General features: G+C 42.9%; 1 protein-coding gene across 5 annotated transcripts in view; it reads right to left on the bottom strand.

The window, feature by feature from the left end:
* Positions 1-571: 571 nt before the first annotated feature.
* poc5 (POC5 centriolar protein homolog (Chlamydomonas)) overlaps positions 572-14,863 on the bottom strand; it is a 171,763-nt gene continuing 157,471 nt past the window's right edge. For all 5 annotated transcript variants that reach the window (XM_072516045.1, XM_072516048.1, XM_072516049.1 and 2 more), the window contains one exon: positions 572-2,547. In XM_072516045.1, the coding sequence (XP_072372146.1) occupies positions 2,413-2,547 (135 nt within the window). In that variant the 3' untranslated portion in view covers positions 572-2,412. The remainder of the gene's footprint in view (positions 2,548-14,863) is intronic.

Here is a 14,863-nt window from a genome sequence, read left to right as displayed (position 1 = left end):
GCTCTAACAGGTGTGACTGCCTCCTGAAACACAGCGTCCAGGTAAGTCTCCCCTCCCGGACGTGCCTCAGTGTTTGAAGCTCAGACTCCAGCTCATCAACTCTGAGCCGAAGAATCCTTGCGAAATGTACAAGATGACAATGCACATTGTTGAACATGTTTAAGCAAACCCAAAACACGAGTTTGAAGCTCAACTTTAAGACTTCTTGTAGTCTTTCGGTCACATCGAACACTTAATTGCACTATTTGATCAATAGTATTAGTATGCAAAGAAATTGTTATTCCTGCATACAATATATAGTGGATGCAAAATGTTCCAGTCAACTACAAAAAAACTTAACAGGGATAGATGTGCATATTGACAGTCCCAACAGATATTGATCAAAACGCAAACTTTAAAAATTTAACTGCTTTTAAGAGGAGTAGATGTTTGCATTAGATTGCTGCCATTGATTCAATCTTTGTTCTCAGTTTCGGAACCATCCCTTCATCAGATTTTAGCCATTGCCTTGATATCAATCCACATATTTCAAATATATAACATTTACAAAGGAGATTTGCTGGCTATAGTGTAGGTCAAAAGTTTTATATTTATTTATTCATTGATGACGACTTGTTGCTTGTATCATTTTCTGAAATAGTTTCCATACTTGGGTGTCACTTTGTGCTAAAGCACCAATTATTTGTAAAAAATGGCTTTTTCATATACACCATGATATACATATTGTGGAATAAAGAAAGCACATGGACAACACACTTATTCTAGCACTGTAATCACAAGTTAAACATTGGCAATACAAACATTTAAAATATGAAATGTACACATTTACACTGAATTATAATTAGACAGTCAAGCCAAACATTGCATGTGTACTCCTAAAATGATCAAAACCTCTTTAAAACACTGTACAGTTGAATAGGAATTATAAATTACACAAAACTGGATTTGAAACCATAAATACATTTGGCAAACAAATTTTTACACAAGCAGATTGTAATTATGAAAATTAACACAAAAAGCTATTGTTTTTGGTGACCAGTTAAAACATGATCTAACATTGAGCTATGTTAAGCCCAATGTCAGTGCATTTGGTGCATAGGAAGAGTCAGGTTCGAGAACATTTTGCCTTGAACAGTAAAAATGAACAGAAGGCACAGTGGCATACATACCTCAACCATACAATTACCCCCCCCCCCCCACCCCCCACCTCGTCTCAGAACACTGCATAGCAAATCAAGTAGAGGAAACTATATAGTTTCAAAATTATTAGTATTCCTGTTCCCAAATTGCACTGCGTCATTCTCCTGTAAAGGCAGCAGGCAGCTGCTCTGCTGTCATACATCTGTCTACCACTTTAGCAAGTTTCTAAGAGGCACATTTATTCATAGACTTTAATTACCAATGAAATCGCCAAACATGGAAATTGCTTCGGCCAAAACTTACTTCATGTAGCCATTTAAATAATAGCAGCTATAATGTTACAAGGCTAAAATATAAGAGGAGTTTGTGGTAAAGCTTTCCAGTCAAAAGCTTAAATTGTACAGTCTGTATAATTCACGTGCCTATTTGCATCTTGCATTGCCACTGGCTTAAGACAGCTCATCTGTGGCAGTAAGAGGAATAGCTTAAGAAATTTATGACAACATACCATGGCAAAGATGGGATCAGCGGACAGAAAACGGAAATGAAACAGAATTTAAGAGCTCTACTTGATCCTCCATTACTTAAAAATGTATTTTTATTTAATAACCACTTGCAGCGTCACAAATCATATAAATAGTAACTTAACTAATTACATTTTCTTTATTAATTACTTCTACCATGCATTTAAAATAGTGGGGAGTACTATGACTTTCATGATGAGCTGCATCTCCTTAACACACAAATGGATGAGGATTCATACACCAATTGGTGCTATATTTTAAACAAAATGCATGGTTGATAACATAATTTCCCCTACCCGCCAAGTATACTGTAAAAGATGCTTCAGTGCTTAAGCTCATGGAACCATCATAGAACCTTAGCTCCATTATTAAAACTCATGCATATTGCCTTCAGGAGGTGCACCTTGGGTGCTCAAGTGATCTTTTGTCAACAGGCCAAAAAGTCAAGCATATTTTTAAACCCTGTGCAATCAATGTATTCAATTTTACAGCATTCAAAATTTGTTGATTTACTCCTTCCACAAGCAGAACCCCAGTATATATTGCAAAATACTTCTTTTGGACACTGACTGCCCAATAATGCACTTCAATTTTGCTCACGAGTTAGATCATTAGCATTAATATTGGCGACAGCTCACAACTCAAAAAAAGATCCTTGGTCTTCACTTAGAAGAAACTGGAGATTTCACCAGTTTCCACAATGCATCATCCACGCATTGGGTTTCTGGTGCTTTTGCTGAAGTGATGCTCAGTCTACAACTTTTATTGACTGGATCCCACAGCTGACAGTGGGTGATTTTGCATTCTGACTCGTGACTTTCCCTCCTGATGGAGGCTGGTTGGATCGAGGATATTTGGCTGCAGTTCCTTGACCAATGGTTTGCTATGGGCAAATAAAAGAACAAGTGAGCAGCAAATACAGATGTAAAGTGTGAGCTTTTCCCCCAACCAAACGTTTTTTGAGATTTGCAAAGCAATGAGTTACATTTCTAATGGTCTTTTCTGAAAATTCGTTTTATACAACACATTTATTCTTTCAAGAATGACAAAAATATCCCAGAATAACCAAAAAGGAACTCTGTTTTCCATTAGCAGTCAATTATATGCTATTAATATCTGACATTATTACTAAATAAGTAAAAGCAAATTACCATGGTGCTGGAATCTGAAACCAAAAGAGAAAATGCTCTCTGGAATCTGAAACCAAAAGAGGAAATGCTCTCTGAAGGGAGAGAAAAGAGCTAATGTTTCAGCTTTGACAACGGGTCACCGGGACTTGAAACCTTAGCTTGTTTCTCTCACTACAGATGCTGCCAGCCCTGCTGAAATTTCCCAGCATTTGACTACTAGATGAGAGTCATTTGAAATGAAATGAAATGAAATGAAAATGAAATGAAAATCACTTATTGTCACAAGTAGGCTTCAAATGAAGTTACTGTGAAAAGCCCCTAGTCGCCACATTCCAGCGCCTGTTCGGGAAGGCTGTTACGGGAATTGAACTGTGCTGCTGGCCTGCCTTGGTCTGCTTTCAAAGCCAGCGATTTAACCCTGTGCTAAACAGCCCCGTGACATCTAGACGTACAATCTAGACATCCAAACGTTTGTTGCTTCTCAGGACTGCTTTCGTAAAGTATTTACATCCCGACGAGAAGCTGCATTTAGTTAAACCAGATGGTTTAAATTTATCAGTGGGATATTCTGTGATGTGCTCGTATTGAGCAATGATGTAAATGACCGTCAGCAATCAAAATATAGATACAAATGTCAATCACTGAGGCACGTCTCGTTATAGTGAAGAAGCAACTGTTCCAGCAAGGTTAAAAAAAAATCAAGCCTGAGGTTATTCATGAAGGCACTGCCTTCACTTGCCCCTTGCCGGAGGTGTGGTGGTTCTCAGGTTAAATTACCAGCAGTCAGCTCTCAAAGATGTGAGCAGTCTGTGGTCCTCTGGGACTGTGGCGACACTTACATTTGTATTCTTCTCATAAGCATCAAGGAAAACAGCTTCAGGTTTGACGTCATAATTCTCCGTCTTAAATTGTTTTCGGCTTTTAAGATGAACGGTCTTAAAAGAGAACCAATCATTTTCTTTTTAAGTATATAACGGGCTTATTTGCCACCTGGAATTAAGTTCTGTCATCAGTTTTTGTAGTTCTTGTGACTTTTATTCCTCGTGAACATGTATCACGATGTACCTTGTTACCACAGTTTTAACACACTGGTTATCTTTATGTACTGATTTTTATGCACACCGTACATTGAAGTAACTTGCTCTGGGTATCAGCAGTCACTATGAAGTCACATATTAACAAAGGGTTCTTTTAACTAAAATACATCAATAAGGCACTTGAATTCTCCAGGGCACCTAGATGTATTAAACGTTAAAAATTATGGAGGCCAAAATATTCATTATTAGGATGTGATACCACACATGCTATTATTTCAAATAAGCATATAAATTACCCTTGTGGCCTTGTTATTAAATTCTATGATTGTATGATTAGTGGAAAGTTATAAACTTAGCAAGGAAAATCTACAACAAGAAAGACACCCCCCGTAAGTGAATGACATCTTGGGGAATTCGTCAGGAGTTAAGACATGACATCAGTAAGGTCACTATCACCCTTGAGATCAATCAGACATGAATTACATACCACAACAATCATTGCCTGGAACAGGGTTCAGGGATGCCATGGATTATGCAGAGGTAGTGCCAATAAAACATTAATAAGCAGCAGCTTTTAACAGCGAGACATGCAACAAGATGATGGACTTTGGTCAACAGTACACCTCAAAAGACAGCGCTGTAGTCAACTGGAGGTCGAAAACCAAAGTATTTCAAAGACAAATCCAAAGTCAACTGGCTTCTTCCGCTGCCTCTATTAAGTATTGCATTTTTGTACTCGTTATAATGAACTTAATAAATTCTATGAAACTTGTGACAATGCCCAGCGTGGCCTGTAGCTAGTTGGAACTGAAAGCTTACAATTAAAGTTAAAGTGAACTCCAGCTCTTAGAAAGGCTCTTCCATTCTTTAGGCATATATTTAATCTTTTGATTGCAGGGGGAAAAAAAAAAAATCTTGTTTATGTATTGGTAGCATAAAATGCTCAAATTTCAATAGTTGATTCTCTTACCTGTAGTAATGCAATTAAGTAGACTCAGCCACAGTGAATAATCTAACATTTTCCATATACAAATAAAGATGCATCAAAGTAGCTTTACATACCAGACTTGGGTTTGGTGGAAGAACTCAAAAAATGCCAAGATGAAGTTGTCTGTACATTAACTTAAAACAAGCTCAAAAAGTAAAATAATCTCCTTGTGCGGGGGGAAAGAGAAAAGCGGAGAGTAGTGTACAAGATAAATAACATTCTTCCTAAAGCTAATTTTGCCTATTGTTCTAAATTCTCAGTACAAGCTAACTTGTTTAAATGGACTGCTATCTTGGCAAGCTGAACTGTAAACGTCAGCAACTTGTTCTGTGACTCGGGCACAAACTATGAAATCTTCAATCAGATACCTACAGATTGCATAGAGTTGCCATACTGGCACCATCATGCCAAGCATTCCCAGCCAATTGCTTTAATGAGCTCTGCAGAAATAATCTGTGGCACGCAGCTTGGGCTGCAATACTAGACAGTCAAGATTTTATGAGAAAACCACCTGGAGAATGCCCAATCTTATAATATTTCACCCAATAACCTTCAAGAGTTGTTACAACCTTCTGATTATCTCAAACATACAATTACCTATACCAGGAGTCCAAACATTCTAACCCAAATGTGGAGTTTTCCACTTTTAAATTGGAAAATCAGTGCGAAGTCAACAATGTGTTGGGACACAATTCTTTCTTTGTTTATATAAATACTCTGCAGAGTATAATAGGTGCCAATGACACATAAGCTGATGTATTTTCCAAATAAATGCAGGATTGAATTTAATTTGGATCTTGGCCAAATGATTGATTGGTCAATACACTCTCCGTTCAGACATATTGTTAGTAATCTCTACAGTTATGGAGAAATCCAAACCACTATGGGAGGGGGGGGGAAACAAGAGACCAGGCTGAGGTGGAGAAGTTAAGAGCAGAGTGGGGTGGAGTTGGTGTACAATGAATGGGAGGTGAATTCTGCCCCCTGAATTACTACCGTGTATCTGCAGCAGTCAGAAGAATGTACTCATGACTAAAAGGATTTGATTTTGTGGAGGGCAAATAATTTTTTAAAAAACATTGCGCTGCTCATAACACTGCCCAGCACACAAGCATAGATAGAATTTACAGTGCAGGAGGCCCGTCAGCCCATCATGTCCACACCGGCTCCTGAAAGAGCACTCTACCCAGGCCCACACTCCCACCACAACCCAGCCCATCCTTTGGACACTACGGGTCAATTTAGTGTGACCAATCCACCTAACCAACACATCTTTCGACTGTGGATGGAAACCGGAGCACCCGGAGGAAAATCACACAGAAACGGGGAGAACATAGCCTCCGCACAGACGGTCTCCGCACAGACAGTGACCTAAGCCGGGAATCGAACCCGGGTCTGTGAAGCTACGCTTCTAACCACTGTGCTACCATGCCACCCACAATTACAGGTCTTCCTGTGAATTGAGTTCCGTAAATGCTTTGCTGCACGTACAATTAAAAAAAATTTTTTTTAAATAAAAGTTCTCTCAAACGGCATTTTCCTGACTATGAAAGCATACACCCTCTGCTTTTTCCCCCACTCTTAATTTCCAGTACAACTCCTTAGTTTATGATCGGTACACCAATCTCCCTCCAGTGTCTTCCCACCCACGATAACACAGAGCAGGAATAGATCAAGTGTTCTCATTGTGTCTCCATATGAATACTGCAAAGTTCAGTTTCACCTGCCACTCGACATTTCTGCTTTTATGGCAAAAACGCCAGGAGAGGGGCAATCATGAGTAACATTTAAAAACTGTGCGACTATATGCCTGTTAAAGACATAGCCAGGAAATACAAAGTATCTCTGGTATAATTAGAACATAGAACACAGAAAAATACAGCACAGAACAGGCCCTTCGGCCCACAATGTTGTGCAGAACCTTTGTCCTAGATTAATCATAGATTATCATAGAATTTACAGTGCAGGAGGGGGCCATTCGGCCCATTGAGTCGGCACTGGCTCTCGGAAAGAGCACCCTACCCAAGGTCAACACCTCCACCCTATCCCCATAACCCAGTAACCCCACACAACACTAAGGGTAATTTTGGACACTAAGGGCAATTTATCATGGCCAATCCACCTACCTGCACATCCTTGGACCGTGGGAGGAAACCGGAGCACCCGGAGGAAACCCACGCACACACGGGGAGGACGCGCAGACTCTACACAGAGAGCGGCCCGAGCCGGAATCGAACCTGGGACCCCGAGGCGTGAAGCAATTGTGCTATCCACAATGCTACCGTGCTGCCCTTAAGAACAAATTAATCTACACTATATCATTCTACCGTAATCCATGTACCTATCCAATAGCTGCTTGTAGGTCCCTAATGTTTCCGACTCAACTACTTCCACAGGCAGTGCATTCCATGCGCCCACTACTCTCTGGGTAAAGAACCTACCTCGGACATCCCCCTATATCTTCCACCATTCACCGTAAATTTATGTCCCCTTGTAATGGTTTGTCCCCTGATCATCTTATAAACCTCTATCAAGTCACCCCTCATCCTTCTCCGTTCTTATGAGAAAAGGCCTAGCACCCTCAACCTTTCCTCGTAAGACCTACTCTCCATTCCAGGCAACATCCTGGTAAATCTCCTTTGCACCTTTTCTAAAGCTTCCACATCCTTCCTAAAATGAGGCGACCAGAACTGTACACAGTACTCCAAATGTGGCCTTACCAAGGTTTTGTACAGCTGTATCATCAACTCACGGCTCTTAAATTCAATCCCTGTGTTAATGAACGCTAGCACACCATAGGCCTTCTTCACAGCTCTATCCACTTGAGTGGCAACTTTCAAAGATATATGAACATAGACCCCAAGATCTCTCTGATCCTCCACATTGCCAAGAACCCTACCGTTAACCTTGTATTCCGCATTCATATTTGTCCTTCCAAAATGGACAACCTCACACTTTTCAGGGTTAAACTCCATCTGCCACTTCTCAGCCCAGCTCTGCATCCTATCTATGTCTCTTTGCAGCCGACAACAGCCCGCCTCACTATCCACAACTTCACCAATCTTCGTATTGTCTGCAAATTTACTGACCCACCCTTCAACTCCCTCATCCAAGTCAATAATGAAAATCACAAACAGCTGAGGACCCAGAACTGATCCCTGCGGTACGCCACTGGTAACTGGGATCCAGGCTGAATATTTGCCATCCACCACCACTATCTGACTTTCATCGGTTAGCCAGTTCGTTATCCAACTGGCCAAATTTCCCACTATCCCATGCCTCCTTACTTTCTGCAGAAGCCTACCATGGGGAACCTTATCAAATGACTTACTAAAATCCATGTACACTACATCCACTGCTTTACCTTCATCCACATGCTTGGTCTCCTCCTCAAAGAATTCAATAAGACTTGTAAGGCAAGACCTACCCCTCACAAATCGGTGCTGACTATCCCTAATCAAGCAGTGTCTTTCCAGATGCTCAGAAATCCTATCCTTCAGTACCCTTTCCATTACTTTGCCTACCACCGAAGTAAGACTAACTGGCCTGCAATTCCCAGGGTTATCCCTAGTCCCTTTTTTGAACAGGGGCACGACATTCGCCACTCTCCAATCCCCTGGTACCACCCCTGTTGACAGTGAGGATGAAAAGATCATTGCCAATGGCTCTGCAATTTCATCTCTTGCTTCCCAGAGAATCCTTGGATATATCCTGTCAGGCCCGGGGGACTTGTCTATCCTCAAGTTTTTCAAAATGCCCAACACATCTTCCTTCCTAACAAGTATTTCCTCGAGCTTACCAGTCTGTTTCACACTGTCCTCTCCAACAATATGGCCCCTCTCATTTGTAAATACAGAAGAAAAGTACTCGTTCAAGTCCTCTCCTATCTCTTCCGACTCAATACACAATCTCCCGCTACTGTCCTTGATCGGACCTACCCTCGCTCTAGTCATTCTAATATTTCTCACATATGTGTAAAAGGCCTTGGGGTTTTCCTTGATCCCACCTGCCAAAGATTTTTCATGCCCTCTCTTAGCTCTCCTAATCCCTTTCTTCAGTTCCCTCCTGGCTATCTTGTATCCCTCCAGCGTCCTGTCTCAATACTCTCTGGACTAGGAAAGCTATCAATAAAATGATCAGTTGTGACACTCCTTTGTATAAGTAAAAGAATGCCTTCGGGGGTAACCAATGTGCAGCAAGAGCTACAAGCTGAATTTTTCTTTTGAAATCAAGACACCGTCATATTTTCATCCCTTACGAACAAATTAAATACCAGATTCATTATTCAATAAACTTTTCACTGTAGGTTAATTTTATCAGAGTGTAAAATTGGGTTAATACGCAGACTGCAGTCAAAGTCCTACAGGCAGTCTGCAAAGCCAAATTCTGCAGTCGAATGCAGTAAGAATCAATTAACATTTCATATATTGCAGCAGTTCTATTCTGTTAATCTACACAAAGCAATCTATATTGTATGCTGCAGACTTTTGCACGTTGCTAGGTATTTGCTAGCTCAGGTTGTGTTTTGTAACATATACCTGTAATGGAAAGAAATCTCTAGAAAATAAGATTGCCAAAAATTTGCATTTGCTTACCAAGTTTGACAGTATTAGAAGTAAGGAATGGCTGAATAAGAGTGTGGTTTCAATTTTTTTTATAAAACCAGATAGACAACGCTTTTTATTAGATAGACAAAGGTATAAATTGAATAGAAAATAGGCTCATATTTATAGGATTGCTTTTTCCATAGACTGATTTTCAATATTGGAACAGAAGTAGGCCATTCATGCCCTTTGAACATCTTACACCAGTCAATAAGTTCACGGCTGCTCAGTTGATGTTTATATTCTTGCAATCATGAAGATTCTAATTAACCCAACATCCACACTTTTGGGGTAAGGATTCCAGCCCTCCACAGCCCACGTGTTAAAATGCGCATGATTTTGTCCCTAAAGGGTCTGGCGCTAATTTTAAGACTATGTCTCGACCAATTCAAATAGTTTTGTTGCATCTACCCCATAAAATCTTCACCTTCAACACCTCACATTAGATCACCCCCTCAACCGTCTAAACATACAAGTTAGTGCAAGCTATCTTTGTAATTTAGTTCTGGTAAATTTGCATTGGACCTCCAAAGTCAATACCCGTTTCCTAAAGAAGTGGTTAAAATTAAATGTAATCTTCCAGAACTGACCAAGGCTCTTCACAAATAAATCACTTCCTCAATTTTGAATTCCAACCTCGGAGGTAAAAGGCACCATTGTATTGGCATTTTTGTTTGCTTTTTATCACATCACTATCTTTTAGTGATTTATTACACGGATACTTTAATTTCTTTTCTCTATAGTTCTAGTTCTTCACTACAAAGAAAATATTCTGATTTGTCTCAAATCCAAGGTGGCCGACTCCACAATTAATTCAGTCAGGCATAGTTTGTGTACTTCTTTGCCCCAATCAACACAACAAATTAGTGTCACCCACAATTTTGGTATAATGTTTTCATCTAAGTGTATATATATGTGGTGAAAAGCTGAGGCTCCAGTACAGACCACTGGGTAACCATTTGTCACATCCTGCCCCAATCAGATATGACTCCTTTATTCCCTACTCTGTCTCAGCACACCGGAGGCAGCAAATCTGGTGGAGTGTAGCAGATCGGAGCAACGGGGACACTAAAGAAATAAGCAGCACAAGGCAGTGAACCGTCACAAAATCCAGAGGTGGAGTTCCTGAGGTGATGCCAGGATTTAGAGAGCGACGCAGGGCAAGCGGAAGCAGCTGATGGGTAAGGTCGGGTGACTCAGACTTGACCGGTAAGAAACCATTAGGGACTGACCCGAAACAGCAAGTATATTATTAAGGGATTAACTGACAAGCACCAAGAATAAGTAAAAATCAGAGCCAGCATAATAAAGTGCCAGCCTCCCCGAACAGGCGGCGGAATGTTCACAGTAACTTCATTTGAAGCCAACTTGTGACAATAAGCGATTTTCATTTCATTTCAAGTGACAAGTAATTACAATAAATAATACAAAGTAGGCCAAAGTAGAATTAGAAAAGGAAACTAAAAGTAAGAAGAGAAGACCAAGTAATTAGAAAACTTAGCCACTAACACAAAATACTTTTAAGATATGGCAGGTGGGGTCAGCCAACTGGAATGTGTGGCTTGTTATATGTGGGAAGTCATGGAGCTTACTGGCATTCTGGATGACAAGTGCAGGAAGCACTCCCAACTGCAGAAACTTGAACTCCGGGTTTCAGAGCTCCAATGACAACTGGAGTTGAGGATAGCACGTTGAGAGGGGTGGTCACAAGGGACTGGAGGAAAGCAACATAACCTCCAGGCAGTCCAAGAGAAACATGCAGGCAGCGTGGGAGTCCCCGGGGGTCCCTCTCCCAAATCGGTTTTTCATTTTGGAAGCTGGTCAGGGTGAATATTCAGAACCACACTCTGGACCACAAGCAGCCCGACTGTACAGGAAAGGAGAAGTGATAGATGTGACCAAAATAACAAGGGAAGGGAGGGAGTGGTGGAGGCACTAGCCATAATCTTTTGACCCTCCTTAGTGGTGGTTTCAGAGGATTGGAGAATTGCAAAGTTGTTCAAAAAACAATGCAAGGATAAGCCCAGCAAACTACAGATCAGGCAGCTTAACCTTGGTGGTGGTAAGGCTTTTAAAAATATAGCTGTCACTTTGACAAGTGTGGCTTAATGAAGAAAAGCCAGCACATCCTCATCATGATCAAGGAAATCATGATTAACCAATTTGACTAAGGTTTTTGATGAGGTAACAGGGGTAGGATTTAGGTAACACAATTACAGTAAGTCCCTATTTAGAGTAGTTTTGCTTTAATGTCAATAAATTAATGATCTCCCAAGTTTTCCGCATGGCTAGAGTGACCCCGCCCCAACGCCAGCTCGAGTGACCTCGCCCCGGTGCCCTGGCGCCAGCTCGAGCGGCTTCACCCAGAGTCTGACCTACCCTCTCGCCACCATGATCGGATCCTAGAACTCCGGGGTTCTGCAAGTGCAATTCCAGATGGTACACAATGTTGTTAAAATCCAAGTTGTTGAGGGCGTGTAAAGGGGAGCAGGGGTTGTTTATTGAATTGTTTGGTTCTCCTTCTGATATATATGAAATTGCCTTGAATAAAAATATTTTAAGAAAAATCCAAGTTGTTTTAAAACGTAAACGTTAATTTATCAATACAAATAGGATCAAGCAAAACCCAAAAGCTTTCTATAGGTATGTCAGGAATAAAAGAATGACTAGGGTAAGATTGGGCCAGTCAAGGACAGGGATGGGAAGTTGTGTGTGGAGTCTGAAGAGATAGGAGAGATACTAAATGAATATTTTTCGTCAGTATTCACTCAGGAAAAAGATAATGTTGTGGAGGAGAATGCGGAGACCCAGGCTATTAGAATAGATGGCATTGAGGTACGGAGGGAAGAGGTGTTGGCAATTCTGGACAGGCTGAAAATAGATAAGTCCCCGGGGCCTGATGGGATTTATCCTAGGATTCTCTGGGAAGCCAGGGAAGAGATTGCTGGGCCTTTGGCTTTGATTTTTATGTCATCATTGGCTACAGGAATAGTGCCAGAGGACTGGAGGATAGCAAATGTGGTCCCTTTGTTCAAAAAGGGGAGTAGAGACAACCCCGGCAACTATAGACCGGTGAGCCTCACATCTGTTGTGGGTAAAGTCTTGGAGGGGATTATAAGAGACAAGATTTATAATCATCTAGATAGGAATAATATGATCAGGGATAGTCAGCATGGCTTTGTGAAGGGTAGGTCATGCCTCACAAACCTTATCGAGTTCTTTGAGAAGGTGACTGAACAGGTTGACGAGGGTTGAGCAGTTGATGTGGTGTATATGGATTTCAGTAAAGCGTTTGATAAGGTTCCCCACGGTAGGCTATTGCAGAAAATACGGAGGCTGGGGATTGAGGGTGATTTAGAGATGTGGATCAGAAATTGGCTAGCTGAAAGAAGACAGAGGGTGGTGGTTGATGGGAAATGTTCAGAATGGAGTTCAGTTACAAGTGGCGTACCACAAGGATCTGTTCTGGGGCCGTTGCTGTTTGTAATTTTTATCAACGACCTAGAGGAGGGCGCATAAGGGTGGGTGAGTAAATTTGCAGACGACACTAAAGTCGGTGGTGTTGTCGACAGTGCGGAAGGATGTAGCAGGTTACAGAGGGACATAGATAAGCTGCAGAGCTGGGCTGAGAGGTGGCAAATGGAGTTTAATGTAGAGAAGTGTGACGTGATTCACTTTGGAAGGAATAACAGGAATGCGGAATATTTGGCTAATGGTAAAGTTCTTGGAAGTGTGGATGAGCAGAGGGATCTAGGTGTCCATGTACATAGATCCCTGAAAGTTGGCACCCAGGTTGATAGGGTTGTGAAGAAGGCCTATGGAGTGTTGGCCTTTATTGGTAGAGGGATTGAGTTCCGGAGTCATGAGGTCATGTTGCAGCTGTACAAAACTCTGGTACGGCCGCATTTGGAGTATTGCGTACAGTTCTGGTCACCGCATTATAGGAAGGACGTGGAAGCTTTGGAGCGGGTGCAGAGGAGATTTACCAGGATGTTGCCTGGTATGGAGGGAAAATCTTATGAGGAAAGGCTGATGGACTGGAGGTTGTTTTCGTTAGAGAGAAGGTTAAGAGGAGACTTAATAGAGGCATACAAAATGATCAGGGGGTTAGATAGGGTGGACAGTGAGAGCCTTCTCCCGCGGATGGAAATGGCTAGCACGAGGGGACATAGCTTTAAACTGAGGGGTAATAGATATAGGACAGAGGTCAGAGGTAGGTTCTTTACGCAAAGAGTGGTGAGGCCGTGGAATGCCCTACCGGCAACAGTAGTGAACTCGCCAACATTGAGGGCATTTAAAAGTTTATTGGATAAGCATATGGATGATAATGGCATAGTGTAGGTTAGATGGCTTTTGTTTCGGTGCAACATCGTGGGCCGAAGGGCCTGTACTGCGCTGTATTGTTCTATATGTTCTAAAGTACATTCAACTTGCAGGATCCTGGAGAACCTAACTGCAGTTTTAGTATTAATTCCCAAGGCAATCTATGGTTCAATTAAAGTCACAATTTTCAGGAACACAGCTGCAATGAAGACGTGGGGCGACATTCTCCGACCCCCCGCCGGGTCGGAGAATCGCCGGGGGCTGGCGTGAATCCCACCCCCGCTGGTTGCCGAAGTCTCCGGCACCGGATATTCGGCGGGGGCGGGAATCGCGCCGCGCCGGTTGGCGGGCCCCCCCGCTCAATTCTCCGGCCCGGATGGGCCGAAGTCCCGCCGATAAATTGCCTGTCCCGTCGGCGTAAATTAAATCACCTACCTTACCGGCGGGACAAGGCGGCGTGGGCGGGCTCCGGGGTCCTGGAGGGGGGCGCAGGGCGATCTGACCCCGGGGGTGCCCCCACGGTGGCCTGGCCCGCGATTGGTGCCCACCGATCCGCGGGCGGGACTGTGCCGTGGGGGCACTCTTTCCCTTCCGCCTCCGCCACGGTCTCCACCATGGCGGAGGCGGAAGAGACTCCCCTCCACTGCGCATGCGTGGGAAACGGTCAGCGGCCGCTGACGCTCCCACGCATGCGCCGCCCGGAGATGTCATTTCCGCGCCAGCTGGCGGGGCAACAAAGGCCGTTTCCGCCAGCTGGCGGGGCGGAAATTCCTCCGGCGTCGGCCTAGCCCCTCAATGTTGGGGCTCCGCCCCCAAAGATGCAGAGCATTCCGCACCTTTGGGGTGGCGCGATGCCCGTCTGATTGGCGCCGTTTTGGGCGCCAGTCGGCGGACATCGCGCCGTTTCCGGAGAATTTCGCCCGTGGTGTACATGGATTTCCAAAAGACATTTGACAAAATGCCACCCAACAGGCTTGACAGCCAAGTTGAAGCTCATGACACCAGCATCATGGATACAAAGTTTGTTCTGTGACAGGAAAAAAAGTGGACAGTTGGTGGAGGAAGCTGTAGAACAGGGGGTATTAGGTCTGCTGCTTTCCTTGGGTGTGCAGGCACA

This window comes from Scyliorhinus torazame, chromosome 9 (assembly GCF_047496885.1).
Source record: "Scyliorhinus torazame isolate Kashiwa2021f chromosome 9, sScyTor2.1, whole genome shotgun sequence".
NCBI lineage: Eukaryota > Metazoa > Chordata > Chondrichthyes > Carcharhiniformes > Scyliorhinidae > Scyliorhinus > Scyliorhinus torazame.
The sequence above is the reverse complement of the archived record's forward strand: the minus strand, read 5'-3'. Positions and strand labels throughout refer to the sequence as shown.